The 21,927-nt window shown below is 42.1% G+C and overlaps 1 protein-coding gene across 3 annotated transcripts in view; it reads right to left on the bottom strand.

Moving 5' to 3' along the window:
* Positions 1 to 21,927, bottom strand: part of FAM91A1 (family with sequence similarity 91 member A1) — a 54,627-nt gene that overhangs the window by 31,892 nt on the left and 808 nt on the right. For all 3 annotated transcript variants that reach the window (XM_019552552.1, XM_019552546.1, XM_019552551.1), the window contains exons 2-11: positions 18,963 to 19,047; positions 18,032 to 18,183; positions 15,897 to 15,954; positions 13,654 to 13,721; positions 11,847 to 11,960; positions 11,203 to 11,293; positions 7,349 to 7,411; positions 5,402 to 5,508; positions 1,408 to 1,446; positions 740 to 852 (exon numbers count right to left, since the gene is read on the bottom strand). In XM_019552552.1, the coding sequence (XP_019408097.1) occupies positions 740 to 852; positions 1,408 to 1,446; positions 5,402 to 5,508; positions 7,349 to 7,411; positions 11,203 to 11,293; positions 11,847 to 11,960; positions 13,654 to 13,721; positions 15,897 to 15,954; positions 18,032 to 18,183; positions 18,963 to 19,047 (890 nt within the window). The remainder of the gene's footprint in view (positions 1 to 739; positions 853 to 1,407; positions 1,447 to 5,401; positions 5,509 to 7,348; positions 7,412 to 11,202; positions 11,294 to 11,846; positions 11,961 to 13,653; positions 13,722 to 15,896; positions 15,955 to 18,031; positions 18,184 to 18,962; positions 19,048 to 21,927) is intronic.

The raw sequence follows: 21,927 nt of genomic DNA, 5'->3' as shown, positions 1-21,927 counted from the left end.
ACTGGGTTATTTCTGACTAGTTCTAATCTGCATTGCCCACACGCTGGCTACAAGATAGTTCAAACAGGCTTTTTTTTTTTTTTTTAAGAGAAAAAAAAAGTTACCAAAAGCCAAACTCAACATGCCCCTGTGAGGCGCAAGTAATGCAAGCTATCCTCAGCAACCCAAAGAAACACATCACTGACTAGGAACACTGCCACTTAGGATTCAGTTCATAAATTCAAGCTGTTCAGTAAAAAAAACTGCTATGCCTATAAAGAACTGCAATGCCCAGTCACAAATCCACAAGGGACAATGACAGCAGTATTAAAAGGTGCTGCTGCTGTACTAGTATGGTAACAGCTATGTCTAGTTAACACATAGGAAATAACTTAAAGTTCCTGAAGAGTGAGTTCAAAATACAGTAGTTACAAATTGACAGCCATATATTTTGAAGTGGGATGCATTTACATAAAACAAAATGCCAAACACCAAATAGTGGTATTTACTATGTAGATTTTTATCGGATTAGGTCATCACAATTAATCTTCACATATACCACTGAAAAGTATGCATAATTTTTTATCACTTGATATAGTTAAGAAAAATATTACCTGCCTACATTATTACCAACAACAGGAAGGAAGGTCACAGTACCAGAACTATATTTGGAATTTAGGAGCTCTCCCCTTAGCTCTTTATTCCATAATCAAGAGAACAGACTTCTGAGGATACTCAAGGGACAAGACGAGATACTTACTTCAGTCTATTTATAGAGGGAACATTCCTCCAAGAGGGATGAAGATTATCTAGATTTATTACTTGTCCTTTCTTGTGGGCAAAACCCAATCGACAGTACATGGACACAGCATTCTAAAGAAACAGAAGCATAAGAGAGATCGATTTAAACCAGTGGTCTCCAACCTTTTTAAAGTAGGAGAGCACCTTTGACATTTAAAAGCAACCCAAGATCTACTGTGCACCATTCACCACCACTCCTGCCCAACAGAAGTTTGGAGTGGGGGTGCAGGGGGGTTAGTACAGCTCAAGGCAGAGGGGAAAAAAAATTATTTGGGGGCACACCTCCCCACCTGGCTGGGGCCCCACTCAACTTACCCCTGCAGCACTGTCCCTCACCATGGGGGCCTCAATCTAGCCCCCACTCCTTCCCTCCCCCATGGACTGACCTGGTGGGCTAGGGCATGTGCATGCATGCACATGGGAACTCAGCCTCCCACACCAGCCTCGGATCAACTCCAAGAGACTCCGAGAACTACTGGTGGATCGAGATCCACTGCTTGATGACCATTGATTTAAACTATTATGTTTCTTAATAGATTTTCAACATTCATTTATGAAGTCGCATCCAAAAACAAAACAAAAACAAATGAAAGGTTTCACTTTGGGCAATGGAGTATTCAGACATACCTTTACCAGCGACAGGTCAATCTCGAGGACATTTGCAAGCTGAAAAACAAACAAAAAATTGTTAATACCCATTTCCAAAACTCACTGCCCCTCTTTAAACAGGCTTTTTCTAGCTCAAGTTGCTAAATCAGAGAACACTGTATAAGTGGTTTAAGGGAAAGAAGGAGAAATTCTGAAACCTCAGTCCAATACTCCCTTCTTGAAGTAACAGAAGAATGTTCCATGCTTCTCTTCAGCTACAGTCACTTACACTCAAAAGGCTACATAGAAAAAGAAATCCAATAGGATTGTTCCAACTATTTATTTTAAGCATTTCACATGTCCTATAGACAGGTTTAATTACAAAAGGCCTTTATTAGTCAGTCTACAAAAAATAGTTACTTAACAGTAACTGAAGTTCTTTGAGATGTAATGCCTATATGTGCCTGTGCCTGTAACGCACAGTCTCACTTGTGTGTACATCTCATACTCTGCACTTCAACAGAAAATTTTTACCTTTAGCAGTGTCTATACAGTGCACTCTAACCCTCTTCTCGCATCCCCACAGTGAGGAGATTAAGGACAGTGTATGTTATCTGGTCCTTAGTTTCCCCCTCAGAGTTGTATATGCAGGAGTCTGAGAATGAAGGGGGAAAGGCAGGATTCAAATGTGTATAGAATTACTACTAGGTAATTTCTTTTTTTTTTTTTCCTTTGAGTAATTGCACACATCCATTTTGCCACTTGTAGGGGACACCACAGCAGAGGCTCTGAGTCTCCCAGGCAATGAGTGCTTTGGAGGGACGCTGTACCAAGTGCAGCCAGAGAGGCTTAAACATTGGCATCATTTTTCAGGAAGGTATGAAAAAAGCAACAGTAGCTTCCCATATCAATTATGGTACCATTACACAGGGATGCTATGGAAGTAGCCTAGGCTCTGGAAGAATGCATCCTTATTACTGATGACAGCTCCATCCTGGCAAATCTCATAACACAGCTTTGTACAGCCCAAGATCCATGTAGATAACCCCTGAACTGATACTGTGCTGGGATCTCTCTGCTGCACACAGATGGGTGAGGCGACTTCCTGAACAGTTTTGTGACGGTAACTGGCCAGTTCTCTCTTCACATCCAGTGAATGCAGCAAAGCCACTTCATGGGAGGAGTGGGGTTCTGGGAAAAACATTTGCAGGCTAATCTGCTGTTCCAGGACAAAGTCCGAGACAAAAATCAGGCAGGCATCTGTGATGACTCCTCGGAAATACTTTAATCTGAGTGAAAGGTAAGAAAGGTGCATGTGGGGGTGGAAATCTGCTGTGAATGCCTGAATCTCATTCACTCACTCAGCTGATGTACTTGCTACCAGGAATGCCATTTTCACAGAAGGGTGTAGAAGACAGCTCAAACTACCCTGGATATCTTCAAAAAACACCTGGAAACTCACCTTGCTGAGGTCATCTAACCCCAACAGTCTTTCCTGCCCAAGCACAGGGGGGCAGGACCTGATGATCTTGAGAGGTCCCTTCTACCCCGTAACATCAAAGCTCTCCTCATAATGCAAGGAAGAGATTCAAGACCCAGTGCAGGGATTGAGGGAGAGACCCTAGACAGGCCCTTGAGGAATCTGATGGCTTCTGGGTGGGAAAATACAGGCTTTTCCTTGTCAAGAAGGTGGAGGGCAGAGACTGCAGACAGATGGACCTTAACTAAGCTAAAGGACAGTGCCAATGGAAAGGTCTTTGCTTTCTGGACACAAAGTGTAATCTTGTGTCTCTGGAATGGCAGACCTGCTAGCTCAGTATTTCTTGACTGGCATAACGAAGGAAATGTGGTCCATTTTGCAGGTATGCATACATGATTAAGTCCTTTCAACTACGAACAATCATCTCTGACCTGGGTGAAACTCTTACTCTGAGTGTAGCAGCACCCAAGCTGTAAAATGGAGGGAAAGAAGGTGCAGATGCAGAGCCTTCCCTTCTCTCTACATTCACAGGTCTGAAATCACGAAGGCTGCAAACAAACATGGACATTGTGCCCCCACAGAAATGTTTATGGGGGCACAAAAGTCAAGTGAACAGACATCATACATAGCCTTTTGTTCCACCACAAGTGGTTACATTTTGCAGTGCCAAAAAATAGTAACAATTTGTGCCACCTTTTTACAGCTGATGTCTGTTCACTGTTGACAGAAGACTGAGGGCTGCCACTGGCAACTCTCAAACTTGCTTGGCCTCATGGGCTCAATCCTGGGGGAAAAGGACCCTGGATGTCCCACCCTGACTTAGGGCACATACTTGCTAGTGAGGAAGCCCCCAGTTGCAGATGCAGACCCAAGTCACAGCATGGAGGAATCCCCCAGCAGGGATGGGAGAAAAAAAAAAAAAAAAAGAAACGCACTGACCCTAGTGTGCCTACTATGCTACCACTCCCAGGGTCATGGGCCACAAGCAAGCAGAGGCGGGAACCCCTGGGGCAGTTCCCCATTTCATGCTTTACAGACTGTGCAAGGGGAATCACTCAACCACACACAGGTCTGCAAGTGCAGAGGGCTTCCTCCTGGACTTGCACACCATGATGAGGGAATCATTCTCTTTGCACAGGTCTGCAAGCGCACAGTGCAGAGCTCCCCGACAAGCTTCCTCCTCCCCTTGCACATACCTCCCAATCCAGGGGAGGCAGCATGATAGGCACGCTGGTCCACTATCATCCATAGGCTGGGGTTCCACTTCCAAGCAGATGGGAACTTCCCCTCCCACTCCACACTTTAATCCCCTGTTGAGGGATTCCCCCATGCCCCAACATGACAGCATATCTGCAAGCAGGGGTTTCCCACTTGTAGACCTGTAACCCAAGTTGATGTAGTGCACCTGGGCCATCTTCTCCCAGGATCAGGTCCCTGAAGCCCTGGGAGGGGCAAGGCACCAACCCTGGGGGACAAAAACCCCAGCAACATCTGTTAAAATATCCACAAAGTAATCGGCTGTGCCGCAATATGTCACAGCACAGCTGATCACATTCCAAAGAAGATATCCAGCTCAAGAGGAATAAGAGATCAAGATGGCTAAGACCAGTTTTGGTATACCAGCAGAATGAGTATTAACACAGTCCGGTGCTAAATCACCTTGCAGAGGACTGATGGGATCAGAGCGGGGGTAGGATTGGGGATGCATACAGATGACTCCTTAACCCCCATATCATGAATGCATCTAAGAGGAAACTAGGCTGAGCCCTCCTTTTAAGGGAAATCATGCACAATCCATAGACCTTTTACAAATTAGGTCAACGATGTCAGGTGACCCAATTCTGTAAATATGGAGTATTGAGCTCCTGATATCCTCTTCATGATGTATGGGATGTCACTCTACTTAGGCAAGTGTACTGCTGACAGGTATACCTAGTGCTCTGTGCCAACTGAAGTCCAGGACACGAGATATGCCCACAAATGGGACTGTGTATGTGTACGATTACTCATAGGGAAAAAATGCACTTTTTGGTCTCAGGTGCAGTTCAACTTTATGAAGTAACCATTAAGATGCAACTCCCTTACAAAATCTGCTCCATGTGCTTTCACTGTCCGTGACAAAAATAAGAACATAATAATTGTTACACACGTTCACAAAACAAAACCAGTCCAGTTGGAAGAACAATTTGGCTCTCAAAAATCAGAGAAAAGTAACAATGCTTCCCCTCCCCACACCTCACTTCTCAGAGTGGAAAGCCACCTGTAAGTAGAGACAAAAGTAATCAAGCAGACAATAGTCTACAATACAGCTAAATATCATTGCTGTGGTTTCTTACATCCTGCCCCTAGCGCTTAGTTTTGCCACAGAAGTTAATAGTTGTGTCACAATTATAGCTTAAGCCACTAGCAAATTTCAGAGACTACCAAAAAACATTTCAAGTCTCTTCTCAGACCTCTCACTGAATTAAGAAATACCTTCAACCACAGCTTAAAATATTTCACAAGCCTTCCCAACAAACTTCCCCATCCTCAAGGCACCCAAGAATTACTTACCTCTGCCACATTGGTATGTTCATCTATTGAAACAAATATTTTGTACAGTAGAGTTTCAAAGTAATCACCTTGCACTCTGTTCATTACAAATCCTTCCAGTGGGGGGACTGAAAAAAAATATTTTTAATGCTATGGTTTTCACAGCTTAAAACCTTAATTAATTTTAAAAATCTTTCAACTAAACTTTGTTGCAGGCCATACTATGTGATGATTTACAACTTTTCCCTCTGAGCTTAAAATTAATTCATTTTCTTTAGTACCTCTTTAAAAGTAAGCACTTCCTGAAACTTCACACTTACAAATCTATAAATGAGCTATGCAATACATAAGTTCACGATTTCCCCCAGTAACTAGTTTTTTTCCATGGATACATTTTCCCTGCATGAGCTAAAAATGTTTGTAAGACCTCTCCGTATTATCTTGTACAGTCACTAACCCATCCACCTGTAAAAGAAGCCTCCCTAAATACCTGAGACTGGTTTTGTAGTCTGGCTATTAATAAATCATCTGGGCTTGATAGAAAAAGGAAGACATGAATTCTAGAGCTGATGAGCCCTCACAGAAAATGTCTGACCAATAACTCTTTTGTATCAAGGTTGTTCCTTGCTTAACTAAACTCAGTTGGGACAGCAAGATAGAGGCTTTCAAGTAACCAAAGTCCCAATCCACTTAGGACTGTAAAAATTAAACCTTGACTTTGAACTCCAATGAGACCCCCATAGGAGCTGAATCAGGTCCAGGGTGGATCTGATTTAAATCGAATCAATTTAAATCGCTGATCGGGAAGCCTCAATTTAATCATTGTTTTCAACAAAAAGTGCATTTTTGTTGTTTGATATCCTCTATTCATTTAACTTTTTGAAACTTTGCACTTTCAGAGAAAGGTAAAGGCTTGACTCTGCATACACAAACTTGCAGAGACAACAGGGGCTGATAGGTAGGTAATCAAGTCTCATCTCTCATCTCCATATACTGCTGTTAACAAGGATGTTATCTCTGGAGACAAATCCACAGTTGGAGAACTAAAACTAAGCATCCAGAGATGCTTAAATGGGATCTTCTAGACTGAGCACTGAATCCCATTGGGCAGAGTGGTTTTCTTTATTCTTTACTAATCTATAGCGGAGCCTCTGGGAACCCCATAAGATTGGGCCCCTAATATAGTCCATGGCCTGTTGTGACCTATTTTATAAAAACCTTTTCTAAAAAGGCTATATGAATATATCATCTCAAATAGTGTATAATTAGAAGTTATAATTCCTATTCCATAATGGTATCTTTGAGCTTTAACATATCTTAAATTAAAACCATCTTTACATAGGTTTTTTTTTTCAAAGCATCTTAACAAAAATATAAAAATACAATTAAATAAAAAAAATATACAATTAAAAAAAATGCTCTTTAACTTTTTAAAATCATTGATTTTTATCCACCCTGATCAGGTCTCCAAGTATCAGCCACACCTGTTTGTGACTTCACTTATCCACTGGGCAGACACACATTCTGGACTAACCAAATTGTTGCAACATGCAAGTGACTGCACTCTAGGCTCCAGTCAAGAGACATGAATAAAAGTGTTACAAGCCTCAACTGAAAAAAAACCCATGCTTTTGGCTGACCTTCTAAACTTAGTTACTGGAGACACAAAAACAGCGACATTTGTTTAAATTATGCTTTAAACAATGGTTTCACATCTACGTACATTTAAAGCAACTATGACTTTAGATATGTACAAACACAAATATAGGGCTAACGTTGAAAAGGGCTAATGTCAGCATGAGGAAATACACTTTTCAGACAGCTGTTATAACCATATTACAAGATCAAGAGGTGCTTAAGTCAGTCATTTTCATGCAAACACACAAGCTGCACCCAAGACAAAGGAACATAAAGGTATCAAACTGATCTCCAAAAAACGTAAGGATGATTACTAAGATATAGACTCACCAGCTATACAACTGTCGTCAGATATTGGTACGTCAAGGTAAATAAATCCTTTGTTATACAAGCCTTTAGAAAGAAAAATCATGTCAGATTTACCCAAAGTAACAGCAATACTACTAGAAGCAAGGGTTGGGTTTTTTTTGGAGGAGGTCTTTTATTACACCAACTGCATAGTTAAGGGGGGAGATTTTAGATAAGCTTTTGAGCACAAGGTACCCTTCCCTCAGGTCATCTTCCACCCAAAAACCATTAAGAATCTTTTTATGCAGTTTGCCCAATATATATATTTTATTTTTTATTGGACAAACTGCGTAGAAAGATTCTTAAAATGGTTTTCAGGCGGAAGATGATCTGAGAGAAGAGCACCTTGTGCTGGAAAGCTCATCTCCCCCCAACTGTGCAGCTGGAGAGAGAAATGTATACATCACACCCCAAAAAAATCCTTGCCTCTTCTATATGTCCTAGACCATCTGGATCATGACTACAATTTAACACCAACACTACCACTACTAGAGGCTACATTTTTTTCATCGTTCTCCTGCTATACCTGGACCAGAATATTAAGTAAAACAGTATGCAGACACTGCATTTAACAAAAAACAAAAAAAACAAACACTTCTAGATTTTGTACTTGCACTACAAAGATAATGTAATTTAACCCAAAGGTCTACATTCACTTCAAAGACAACAGGGGCTGGGAAGTTAACAGGGTGAGAGGGTAATCAAACAGACGCAACCATGTTTACTGCAGCAAAAAAAAAAAAAAGAGAATTGTCTACATTGCACTATTAACCAAAATGCTTACACAAGTTAAAGTCTTCACACCCAGCACTGCCCACACAAAGAAATCTAACCCATGGTTTGAGGTACTTTAGACCTGGACTAGTTCAGCCATCTGGAGATGTGGGTTAGAACTAGGTTATCTGCCCACATTATAGTGAGTATACAGGCTAAAAATTACTCAAAAGCTGAGACTCCTCCAAAGGCTTTCCCACAGGATGGGCAAGCTCTTCTGCAACTGACTGTAAAAGAATCCTAGCACACCTTGGCACAAAGGTGCACAAGTGTGCCTCAGATACAGATAGGCAAGGACAGAAACACAGGACATAAAATGGATAGGCCTTTGTAGTAGGAATGCTCACACCTAGGTTAGCCTAACCTGCCTCAGATCCTGATATCATGCAGGTTAAGTGTGCAACATAGACGAAGCTAAAGGAGTAGGAAGTTGAAGGACAAGAACCAGAGAAAACATGTTTCAGCGTAACTTCCTAAGAGTCTGTTATCTCTGTGCAAACTATATCCTGACCTAATAAAACACAAACCTTGATGACCCAGTATATTTTGTGTCTGACTCATGGTTTCTCTAACCTTAGACCAGACAGCTCATATTTCAAATGGAGCACAGCAAAGAAGAAAACTTCAGCATGCAATTTTAAAGGAATTATTTAAGTGCTTAGTCTCAACTCAAAGTGTTTTATTCCGCCAAGGATATGGCCTCACAGGAGGGCATTGCCCTCCAATCATTTTACTACTCTTTTTGGCATTAAAGTTATGATAAACAGTAACATTTTTTCACCAGTAAGAAGCCAAGACAACAGCCTGCCAAACATACAAGCTTGTTCCCACTGTTTTATACTGCAGGAGTTTGAGTTGCAGCTGCACATATTTTAGTAATATGGGTTTAATAATGGACTTTGGACTGGACTCATGGTTTATGTATGTTAGGAACTGCACTGCCTTCTAAAAATGAGATACACACAGTACACTATGGGCAATATACTACCAAGCCTGCACAGCATAGGCAGCAACACGTACCCAGACAGGCTGTCAAGCACATGTAGTCCAAGAGAGCCTGTTGTCACAGGCCAGGATGACACATGGCAAGCTGACAGCCCACTGTGGGGTGCTTTTTACTGCTGCTTTCTTCAGGTGCAGTGTTCAGAGCTGGTGCAGTCTCTCATTGCTATGCATGACAGTATACACGCACATCAGATTTTGGGCCAGTCAGCCCCCTTTTCCCCACTAATTTCCATCCCACTTGTGATCCACTGCATTAACTGTCCACATCTTTTTTCTTCCCTTGCGTCAAACAAGATCCCCATGCAAACCAAGACTAGATGCATTGCTTTTGCATACTGAGCTTGTACCTCTCTCTCCCCTCAGACACATTTAGCCTGTAACTCTATATTCATGAAGAGTCAACATTAAGGGTGCACCAATAAAGATTTTCTTAGCCAGTACCAATAGCCAGTCAAATCAGCCAATACTGATGTGATAACCGATTTACAGGAATGCAGCTGGGCAGCATGGAGGGCAGCATCCTGCAGGTAAGTCTGTGGGGGTGGCAGACTGGTGAGGGAGGGAGCAGAGTAGGAGGCACTGCCCAGTCAGGGGGGTGAACGGGACCCGGAAAGATCATCCTGGTGGATCAGCATCTTGGTGCTTAAAAATGGTGGCAGGGGCACTTGAACTAAAGTTCATTCTACAAGCTTTAGTTTAAGTGCCGCTGCCACCATTTTTAAACACAGGGATGCTTTTAACCAAAGCAGAGCCAAATGGGGCTAGAGCAGATGCAGCCTCTCTGCTCTGCTGCTTTTGCTCCAGGAGCAGTACACCAGCTACACACCCCCACATCCCCTGCCCACCAAGTGGGGGGCAAAACTTGCTGCCCACTGCTGCCAGGCAGGCAAGAAGAGTGCACCTGGCATGGGGCCCCCAGGCCAAAGGCAGCACAGCAGAGAGCCCCGAGCCCACAGCAAGCAGCCGGCATCTTCCCCTGTGCACCAATCAGGAGGGGCGCATACCCTCCCAGGCCTTCCCCAGGGGGTGCATGCAGCGGCAGGGAGCCACTCCCCCCATGCCCCCTGGATGAGCTGCCCACAGCTCCATCCCACTCCCCACCCTGGCCCCAGGTCCCATTCACCAGCCAGGCTGGGCAGCGCCACCAGCCCGTGCCCCACTCCCTCCCTCACCATGTGGGCCTCAATCTGTGCCCCCTCCCCTCCACAGACTTACCTGCAGGAAGCTGATCTCCACACTGCCCAGCTGCATTCCTGGCCACGTGCATGCATGCAGCTGCACACATGCACATGGTGTCCGGGAGCCCAGCCAAAATTAATTATAGTTAATCGGTGAACATTATTGGCTACATGGGCCAAAAAAAGCCAATAAAGTAAGTTTCCCTTTTATCGGTACCAAACCAATATATCAGTGCACCTCTAGTCAATGTCAAGTAAGTTCAGTTAGTTTTAAGCGTTCCCTTATGGAGGGCCTAAAATTACTCTCACTCCTCCTAGAGTTTTTGTTCTATTCAGTTTAGTAAATGCTGAATATCCTCCTACATTTATTTGATGCACATTGATATCAGCCTGCTTCACATGCAAATTGGTTTACCACCTGCACCAATTTCATCAATATTTTAGCTCAAATCTTAACAGAAGAGTGTGTTAGTCATTTTGTGTTCCCCTCTGCTTCCATGAGGACATCTCGAACTCTTCCTGGCTTAGACCTACCTACCTGTGAGTTTTACTAATATCAGTATCTGCAGGAGCACCCAACTGTACAATTTCAATAGCAAAGAGTGATAGTTAAACAAAACAGACATTGCTAAGGGGATCAACAATATTCTTTTCATGAAATCTATCATTTATAAACCTAATTATAAAACAGTTGTCTATAATTAATTTAAAATGCATCTTCCCATGCTTAACCTGCTTTATTTCCTATTCTTTTCCCCAACTTTTATGCAAATATAATGCTCTAACTCTGCATTCCTTTTACTCTAGCTTTGAGATAGAGAGGAAAACCCAAGGACTAGTATATTCTACAACAAGCATAATGCATATATAAATACTTACTGTGAACTACATTGTAGTCTAGCAAACCAGCAAGCTGAGGCCCCGAGTCAATGATCTTATCAATAGCAGACTTCTCAGTTGTAGTACAGATCTATGTAAAAGAAAAGAACGTGAAATTCAAGCATCTGTCTGGGCTTTCACATTCAGTCACCCCACGTTTTTTCAGCTTTAAATTGGTGAATAATAATATGTAATGTTTTCCAAAAAAGAAAGCCATGGGATGTTTCTTAAGAAATGCCCCAAAACCCTAAAAAAAGCATAAAGAAAGCCACTGATTTAAGTTTAGCATATTTTTTCTAATTCTTGGTGGTATATAAGCTATCGCCATCACAAAATTAGGCATATACAATTCTTCTAGAAGCAGTACTTAGCTCACTGAATGTCTATAATTCAACAAGTAAGGTTTGGGTTAAAATAAGTGTTGTTTATGAATGCTTGGTAACAGCCATCCAGGTGCAGTAATTCTAAAAATAGTTCAAATTTAGAAGATATAGATTATTTTAGGGTCATGGAAACAAATCAGCACCCAACATGCTCTAGACACTGTTCAAATAAAACTGAGCTCCTAATCTATAATATTTCCCTGCACTCTTAATGCTTACGAGGGTTAAATCAATTTAGCACACAAATTGTATTAAGGTTACCTTAATGTCATCTTCTGTGATGTAACCAGCTTGCACCACCCACCAAGCCTCTATAGCAATCTCCACTGGCTTTACTGGTAGCAGATCACGAGCAGTTTTCCTTCTGAAAAATTTCTGCAGTGGTACAGTCCATTTGAGATTGTACACATTAACATCTCTAGTAGTAACCAGAAGCAAATACCAGTTCCTTTTATACCATAAAAACCTTATGTTTATGAAAGCATATTTTTCACGTATTTCATACTCAAGCATTTCCTAATGCTTTATACTAAATTTTTACCCATACTATCATAAAAATCACTGAATGCACATAGTAATATAATCTTTAATATACACAGAGCACTCTCTTCCCTCCTCCCTCAAAATACAATCAAAACAGGAAAATAAAAAGCAACAGTTACTGTTAAACCTTGATGGAAATCTAAAGTTTCAATAATAAAACACATTTCTATTTAACCATGTCAACAATTAAGCCCAGGCTTAAACCACTGAGATTGGATTAGTGTTCTATTATTTTCTCTACATGGCAAGAGATTAAGAAACAACTAAATAGTATACATTAAATAAATATTTTTCTAAGAAATTTTTTTTAATTACTAGGCAATGCACTTTAAAAAATGTAGCCCATTTATTTTAATATGGAACATCTATATTGTATTCTCAATAGTCTATGTTGTATTCTCAAGGATGCTCTGAAGCAACTATAAACTTCAGTTCATGAAAGGGCAGCTAGAGGGTACTGTTGTATTACTTTTATTCTTCTTGCTCTGTACAGTGTACCCATAAACCTTCTGATCCATTCAATCAGCGGTGGATCTCAGGATCTGGGGGAACGTTTGTTCACCAGAGCGCCTCAAGGGATGACAAGGTTGAACAGTTATAAACTCCTCCAAGACAGTTTCAGGCTGGACATAAGGAAGAACTTCTTTACTGTCTGAGCCCCCAAGGTCTGGAATAGCCCGCCATCAGAGGCGGTTCAAGCACCTACTCTGAACACCTTCAAAAGAAATTTGGATGCTTATCTTGCTGGGATCCTATGACCCCAGCTGACTTCCTGCCCCTGCGGCAGAAGGCTGGACTCAATGATCATCTGAGGTCCCTTCCAGCCCTAATGTCTACAAAATCTTTGAACAAAATCTGGCACACAAAAGTATAAAGTGGCTATGCTAACCCAATGAGAAAGCACCAACGGATTACTTACTAAGGTCTCAAAAAAGAAACTATTGTTGCAACCTCAGCTCCAAAAAAAAAATGTCTAATGAAGTAATCATGTACACACCAATCACAAGTTTTTCACCAAGACTACACACATAAGAAGGCTGACCCACAGTACAAGAGTCTTAAATGCCAATAGAATTAATGTTAACTACTTGATTATAACTTTTTGGGGGAAGTTCAATTATAGTAGTATTTATCTGACATAATTCACAGAAGCCAATGGAATTAGTCCAGATTTATGAGAGTCTGAAAAGAGTTAATTCTTCTCCTAGTAACTGGATAGAAAGCTTTTGACAAATTGTAGCACTGAACAGTAGTAATTATAAAAGTAGTGCATAAAGAAGGAGAAATTATTTTTGTATGGCTTTTTCTTTCAACTACAAGCAAAGCATATTTTATTTTAATAGATTCAAAAGAAACAGATTACTAAATTATTAAAATACTGTATTACATCCGATTAACCAGATTTTTAAACTAGAGGCACTCTCATTCCAGTCTTAAAACCCTCATCTAAAACAGCTTTTTAAAAAGTCAAGAGCAGGAATGAAAAGGCAGGAACACAGGGAAGAGGAAATCAAGACAAACTTACTTTTGATGACCTACACTGGTTCATTAGGTCAATGTACTGGTTTCTTCCTATGCCAAGTAGCCTTAGACCTGAAAAGTAAATATTGTTTGAGTTCCCTTTGGAAAAGTGCAAGCTGAAGATGTGAGAGCCTACTCCTTTAACTTTTAGTAGTTCTGAGTCTCTTAGGATTGTTTTCAATAGTTTGTTTTTTCTAATTAGGGAAAATATTAAGTGGCAAATGGAGCTCTTACTGATTTTAATAAGACCCATGTCTGTCCAAAAGCAGAACTTGATTCCAGTCATTTCCTCTGCATGGATTAAGTAAACATTTAAGTTAGCATTTCATAAAATAAACACAGTGGCCGTGTCCAGATGAGCACAGATGTGTGGAATGTGGCACCGCAGACCCATCTGCAGCACCACGCACTGTACATGCAGGTGTTTCATGCTTTGCAGCACAGCGGGTCAAAAAAACCCAGGCTGAAAAAAAAGCAGAGCAGCATACGTGGCAGCAGCATACGTGGCACCCAAAACCGGAGCCTGGTCAGCCAGGCTTCCTGCCATAGCTATAACCCGGGGAGGCTCCCATGTAAGGCTGCCAGGGCAAGAACAGTTGCTGGCCCCCACCTCCCCAACCCCACCAAGGTAACCTACCACATGCCACAGCACCGATGGCACAGCTGCTACTTGTCCCCAGGGAAACAAACACCTGTGCTCATCTGGACACACCCAGAGGAGCCCAAAAAAAAGGTCCCCAAGCAATTCTATCAGGCTTTACAGTCAACTGATAGCAATAAACTATGCCAGTACTAAACACTAGTCATGTGTTTCTTTTTAAGAAAAGCTAGAAGTCTGGACATTAAGAAAACACAACCACACAAAAGTTCATTTTCTCTGACCAAAATTCAATCCAGCAATTCTTACACATGTGAGATAGCACCAATATATTCAGGATAGCCACTTGCACAGAGAAGAGTTGTAACACTAGGTATTCTTGTAGTAGATACTTTCCAAGCGTCTCTTGCTCTCCCTGTAAACCACAGTAGTTACTACTCCTTGCTAAAAACCTAATAGCCAAGCACATTCTATTTATTCAGCAGTACAATTAGAAATAGCTTCCCAATTTTGACTGGACATAGGGCTGGAACATTTTACATTAATTCCCTGAACATTTTCCATAAATTCTATTCAAACCACAGAAATGCCCCAACATTTGGAAGCCAAGTCTCCTATATGAGATGCAAAGAAAACTTGTTAAAGAGCAACAAAAAGGCACTTTGATAAAAATAAGGCACAGAACCATAGGATCAAGATAACCTCACAGGTCATCTAGTATAACCCCCAACTGGGAAGTGAGGCTTTGAACCTGCAACTTCTCCACTGCCAGATCTATGTACTACCACTTAGGCTATTCTCCTGCACCCAAATACAAACCAGAATCAAACATAAAAATCAGTTGTTCAGTGTTAATGTTTTGTACAAAGCCTCCATAAGGAAATATTACATATAACTAGCTACTTTTACAGGAGTCATTGAACTAAAATCGCTTCTAAAGTAACCTATAGATTTTTTGGGTCCAAAACTCTAGAATATCCTCTTTTGTACTTCAACATAACAATGTTCCTTCCAAGAAGGAACTGAAAGGCAGCTTTTCTTTAACCCAATATAATATATGAGCAGTTTGGCAGGTAGCTGGTGTTATCCATTGACCCCTCAACACCATGTCACACTGAAGAGGAAATGTATACAGAAACAACCGGGAAGATGGGTAATAAAAGAAAGAGTCTTGCACTTTTTTTTTCTTCACACAAATTTCTTACCATACAGACATAGCAGAACTTCCAAAACATATCACATATCTTGTAGGCTGAGACTTCACTTCCTCATACCCTTCTGACTGACTTTTACCTTTCAGTGCACTCTTTACCCAAGAACCCAGATCAATTCTGAAATTATGATTATAGCCTGTAGGTCAAAAGAATGCTGTTGGGTATTGCCCCAACACCCTGCTCCTACTCGCACACAAAATCCTCTCTCCTGAAATTAGTGGTGCTTTTCACCCAGGCTAGCTAGCATATCTGTGAGTGTGGTTAGAGCCTGGGTCCCACCTTTTACCTATCATCTTGTCTAATGCTACAGTGAGGACATAAATTTTACTTCAGAAGGACTATTCAGCTATAAAGAGGCTGTAGTCTTCAAACAGATAATCTGCAGATACTGCACTTTAATTCCCTAAGAGTAAGAACACACCAGGTAATACTCACAGTCAGCAGCAGTAAAGTTGGGTAATGAATCATAGCTTTTTTCACTGTTCATTATATCCTTTTAAAAAAAGAAAAAAAAATCTCATTTGGGGTAGGCAAGCTTGTGTGTGCATCTTTTCAACCCAAATCAAAAGATAAGAATTAGCCATTGGGGGAAGGACAGGGAAATGCAGCCTGACAAATTTGTTTGTTCTTCTGAAAGTTCTAAGTTCTTATTTGTACATGAAGCCAGAAATTAATTACATACCATTTCATGGTCAGATCTCAGACTTTTGTTGTAAAAGTCCCAGAAAAACCTGACAAGCAAATTACTAGAGGTCTAATTGTTTATGGATTTTCAGTTTAAAAAATATGGGATTTTTCATTCCAGCTCGGGACAACAACAAAAAAAAAAGGAGGGGGGGCTCAGAAGAAAAAAATTTTCCCCCAACAGCTCTGGTTTTACAAGGTTATCTGGAGGTTAGGCAACACAGGTGCCAACACAGCCCTGCAGAAACTTTCCTTTATGTTACTCATGAGCAGAAGCTGCAAAGCATAAGGATCACAAGACTATTGTTAGAAACAGAGGTGCACCAATACATCAGTCCATATAGTATCAGCACCGATACAAAGAAAATTGATAGGGGTGCACTGATAGAGATTTTTTGGGCCAATACCAAGGGCTGATTTTTAAGGAGCCATATCAGCTGATATCAATCCAATTCCAATATGCATCTGGGCAGCTTGGAAACCAGCTTCAGGCTGGCAAGTCTTGTGAGGGGAGTGTGGGGGAGGGGGCAGATTGAGGCCCCTGCAGTGAGGGAGGGAGTGGGGCTGGGGGAGGCACTGCTCAGCCAGGGCAGGGTGAGGGACGGAGCTGTGAGTGGCTCGTCTAAGGGGCGCAGGGGGGGGGACTCCTGCCCTGCGCATACCCTGGGAGGGCATGGGAGGCATGTGCCCCCAGATCTGTGTGGGGCCGGCTGCCACTGCAGGCTGGGGCTGGGGCTGTGCCAGGCTCTTCCCAGCAGGGGGGCTGGGTTGGGGCTGCTGGGAAGGTGAATGGGGAGGGCTGCAGCCAGCCCAAAATTTACCATAGCCCACCCCCCCCCAGCACTGCCACAACCCACCCTGAGCACAGCCTGGCCCAGCCCCACCCCAGGAAGAGCCCAGAGAAGCCCTGGCCCCAGCCCACAGTGACAGCCTGCACTGCACCACATGCAGATCCAGGTCACACTGCCCTGTGCCCTCCTGGGGGGCACGCAGCAGCAGAAGCTGTCCCCCCACCTCGCTGATGAGCTGCTCATGGCTGCATCTCATGCCCCACTCCCTCCCTCACCATGGGGGCCTCGATCTCACCCCCCCAACTTAACAGCCAGATACTGCTCTCCAAGCTACTAGGCTGTGCTCCTCTCCGTGTATATGCTACAGCTGTGTGCATGCACAGGCAATTTATCAGCCACATCAGGCAAAAAAAAGCCAATTTCCGATACTGTCAATTTTCCCTATATCAGTGCTGATCCGTTACGAGACTGATGTATTGGCACACCTCTAAAAATTGACATCATCAGCAATTGGCTTTTTTTGCTGATGTAGGCAATAATGTCACCAATAAATGCCACATGCATGCATGCAGCCCAGCAGCTGGCAGAGCAGTGTCCAGCCAGTAAGTTAGTGGTGGGCACATGCAGATAGAAGTCCCCACAGTGAGGGAGAGAGAGTATGGCTAGGGCAGGGGCACAGACGGAGCTGTAATTTGTCAGGGCGACTTCGCTCCTGGAGCGACACGCCAAAGGAGGCAGCATGGAGCACAGCACACGTCCCCTGGGATTGGGGCAAGGGCAGACTGCCACTGTGTACTGGGGATCAGAGGCTGCACCAGCCTCTTCCTGGCTCTCCAGACTAGGTGCAGCTCCTGCACCCCACCTGCCCCTACCCCACTCCCTCCCTCACTGCGAGTGCCTTGATCTACCCCCCACACCCTTTCCTCAACAGACTTACCAGCAGGACACTGTTTTCCAAGCTGCTAGGGCGCACATCAGCAATTGGCTTGGTATCAGCGATATGGCTGGTTAATAAATCACCCACCGGTATTGGCCCAAATCTTTATCAGTGCATCTCTACTAAAAGTTTTGTTTTAACTATGTCCCCAGACTCACCTCCATTATTCCTGTGTAATAAGAAAATGGTGTTATCCTCAGACCTTTCACCATGATGTCAGACAAATGATAAGGATACAACATGAGATGATCTCTACTGTATTTTAACAGGTCCTCATAGTACTTGCGTTCATCTTTCTTTACATGCTTAACTGGAAAAAAAAAAAAAAGATACATATTAATATTCTTCCACCTTCTTGTCTCAAATGGTATTACATTAACCGAAGAGGGGCTAAGCAACCACAACCCTCATTAACTTCTGTAAGAACCATGACTGCACAGAACTTCAAGATCAGGCTGAAATTGGAGATTGTTATATGAATTTAATAATTAACCCTATCGTGAGTAAAATTTCCAAAGAAAATGCTGAGCACCCAAGGATAATAATTTATTGTTATATTTTAGTTGACTTTAAAGATTATACTGCAAAAAACAATTCTGTATACTCTGCAAGAATAGAATTAGCCCACAGTTCATTTTCCTACAAATCCAATTTCAGCAGAAAGCATGCTACTCCACTGGAAACAAATCCCAAAGAGGATAAAATAAACTAGGTAAATGGAGATGCCAGCAAAACATCTTTCCAGCTGTGGAAGTTTTACCCATTAAAAAAGGAGAAAGTGAATGAAGCGAGCATGAAGCCAATGGGAATTCTAAAACAGCATGGACCAAACAGCCCAGAAATGATCATTCAAGGGGTTCAGAAGCATTCTCTCTCCTGTGCATCTCAGGACTTTTTCTAGTGGGATGCATCCTTTTAGGGCCATGCTGTTACTTAACTCTTCCATTAAAACTCCAATATAAGGTTGGTTCTTACAGGGCCAGTTTTCAGTGACATACATCTTGTGATCTTTAATAGCTTCTAAAAGCATGAAAATAAGTATGGAGTAGAATGAGCATCTGTCTGAAGTTGTTACACTACCATACTCACCTAAATTATTTCGGAATCGTAGCTGATTGCGAATACTATAGAGTACAACCTGCTTTTCATATTCCTTCTGAGAGTTTCCAAGACCCTAGGAAATATAAGTCCTTTTAGTCAAGCCACTGGTACCAGAGAGATGCATTAAAAATGTAACTTACAGAATTCTTAGCTGTTACAAAGATATACCTACTCTTACACAATCCAGCTGAATTCATGTTGAATATTTTAAGTTGTGCCTTTATAGATGTTCTTTCCCCACCATCCTCATCAAAAAGGAATATCAGATCCCAGAAACAGTTTGATGGCCCACATTTTGCATGACTAAGCACCCTGTGAAGCGTTAACCATTTCAATAGAATGTATTCAGCATCTTAAATGTCAGCATCTTGGGCTTGCCTCTGTCAAACCTGTGAAATTTTGTGTAAGAGCAGGTTAGCCAGGTTTCAGGAAAGTAAGGCAACTTTGAATGTGAACATTCTTTACATTGATGTCAAGTAAGAAGTTTGCCCAAGAAGTTTGGCGGTCAAAAGAATCAGTTTCTACAAACGTTAAGACTTTCATTTGCTCAATAATAAATTAAGGTCCCAATTTATTTGAAACTACATGTCTGGATCTGCACAAGCTTTATACCAACACCATGTATACAGAGGACTCCACCCACACACAAAACTGATTGCAAAATTAGAACCCAAGTTCCTCATCCTTTCAACAGCAAAGCAAACATAAAACAGATGCAACACTGCTTTCCCCATTTTCTACCAGTCTTTACAAATTTCCCAGTGATGCTTGGTGTGGAAGCAAGTCTACTGATGATGCAACAGCAGAGCTCTGGCCAAGGTTTACATCCTTGTCAAGAATTATATCCTTTCCATATTGCTAGGACAATGCTGGGAAAGCCAGTGAAGAGCAGCAGAACAACTGTGGTTATTTGAAATAAAGGATGACAACAAAACAAAAACAAACTAGACAACAGGGCACCAACTACAGGTTAGAGAAAAATGCTGTAAGAAACAGAGACCCCCTGCCACGTATCAGACATGCGTTAACCAGACTGATGCATCTTTTTGTATAACATGAATGAACGATGAAACTAAACTCCCAGCAGCAACTAGGGGCAAATCCTGGCACTCTTCCCAGCAGCAGACCTGAGATTCTCAGCAGGCTGTCACATTTACTTGCTGACATCCCCTACCCCCGCTTCCCACACACATACTTTTGTACATATTTCTGGATAAAGATGCCTAGCATATTCTTCCAAATCTTATCACAGTATCAGAGCACCTCACAATCACTACTACATTTTATTCTCATACTGGCCCTGCAATATAGTGAACTGCTATCCATTTAAAAATGGGTTAACTGAAGCAGAGGATAGAGTAAGACTTGCCTCATGTCACAGAGATGTGGCAAACCCAAGAAATGAATGCAGGTCTTTTATGACCCTAAGCTAAAGATAACCACAAGACCATCCTTCTTTCTTACTGTCAATGGGTTAATTTACATGCTCTTATTTAGTTTTAATTTCTTCAATTGACAATACTCCTGTGAGATTTTTCAAGATACTACTACTTCCTTTGTTTTGTCCCCTGTCTTATTGTCCTATCTGAGGAATTCTAGGAAGTGGTTCAGAATTCTAGAGTTCAGATTCCTCAAAAGAATACAGCAAAATTTAGAAGAGTTTAATATAACTGGTTCAACCACTTTAATCATTACTATTTTCTAACCACTTCCTAGAATTTTCATAAGTTCAGATTCCTCAATGACACTTCCTTCCACCCCTGTCTTATTGTCATTGAGGAATCTGAACTTATGAAAATTCTAGGAAGTGGTTAGAAAATAGTAATGATTAAAGTGGTTGAACCAGTTATATTAAACTCTTCTAAATTTTGCTGTATTCTTTTCAATAAATGTTTGAAAAATGCTTCAAATGCAAGTTGTAAAACTGATTCTGTATAGCTGACTTTTTAAAAGCTTTGATTCACCGCCCCCACCTCACTGCAAAACAACAATTTCTTGCAACCTGAACTTAACCAATTCCAGTAAATAATCTGATTTTTGCAGTATGCCCAAGACAGTTACAGGATTGGAAGGGACCTTAAGCACCATTTGTTCTAGTGGTACTCAAACTCCTCTTCCTGCAGGCCAGACAGGCAGTGCCCCATCTGTCTGCAGGCCAGATCCCATGGGTGGTCATGAGGGCATGGCCTGGCCTGGATCCAGATGCAGGGGAGGGCGTGGCCTAGCTGGAGGTTGGCAATTTGGCAGGGTGGACGGTAGCTGTATCAATTACTACTACTCCCCCACCGCCACATTTCCTGCCGCATGGGGAGCCCCACAGGCCAGATATGATGTCTCCACAGGCTGCACTTGCCCCCCAGGTTGGAGTTTAAGCAGCCCGGTCTATTCCAACTCCCTTCATAGATGCAGGATGCATTCATTGCTCCTAACCAATCCCAGACAGATCCCGATTCATTCTTGGAAACTTCCACTGAAGGAGATTACTTGACTTCCCTGGACAGCTTGTTCTGAGAGTAAGGACATTTCTGTCTATGTTTTCACCACTGGAAGAGAACTTCATTGCAGTACAGTCTCCAGGTCTTCACAGGCATCCAAAGAGTGGAGAAAGTCCCGGCTGCCATCTTTCACAGACAACAAACTTTGAAACTTCCTAATGTTCAAAAACAGACCAACTCAAATAGCTGGAAAAATTCTTCTTAACAAGCTTTCAGGTTTAAATACGCTTTGTCAGGCTGAGGAAGCATCACGTGCACTTGGTGCGTGCTCTTCCTGGATGGAATGAATAGTAAAGAAGCCAGAGGTGCTCCAGCTGGTCCTCAAAAAAGCCTGTTAAACACATTTTTTATCCACATCCATGATTTAAATACCAGCCAACTGACACTAAACCAGCTTCATCCAGAGGCAGGTTCCCATGCTCTTTTGCTGGTACAGCTACTCCTTGCTTAACGTCGTA

This window comes from Crocodylus porosus, unplaced genomic scaffold (assembly GCF_001723895.1).
Source record: "Crocodylus porosus isolate Cpor-Errol unplaced genomic scaffold, CroPor_comp1, whole genome shotgun sequence".
NCBI classification, from domain to species: domain Eukaryota; kingdom Metazoa; phylum Chordata; order Crocodylia; family Crocodylidae; genus Crocodylus; species Crocodylus porosus.
The sequence above is the reverse complement of the archived record's forward strand: the minus strand, read 5'-3'. Positions and strand labels throughout refer to the sequence as shown.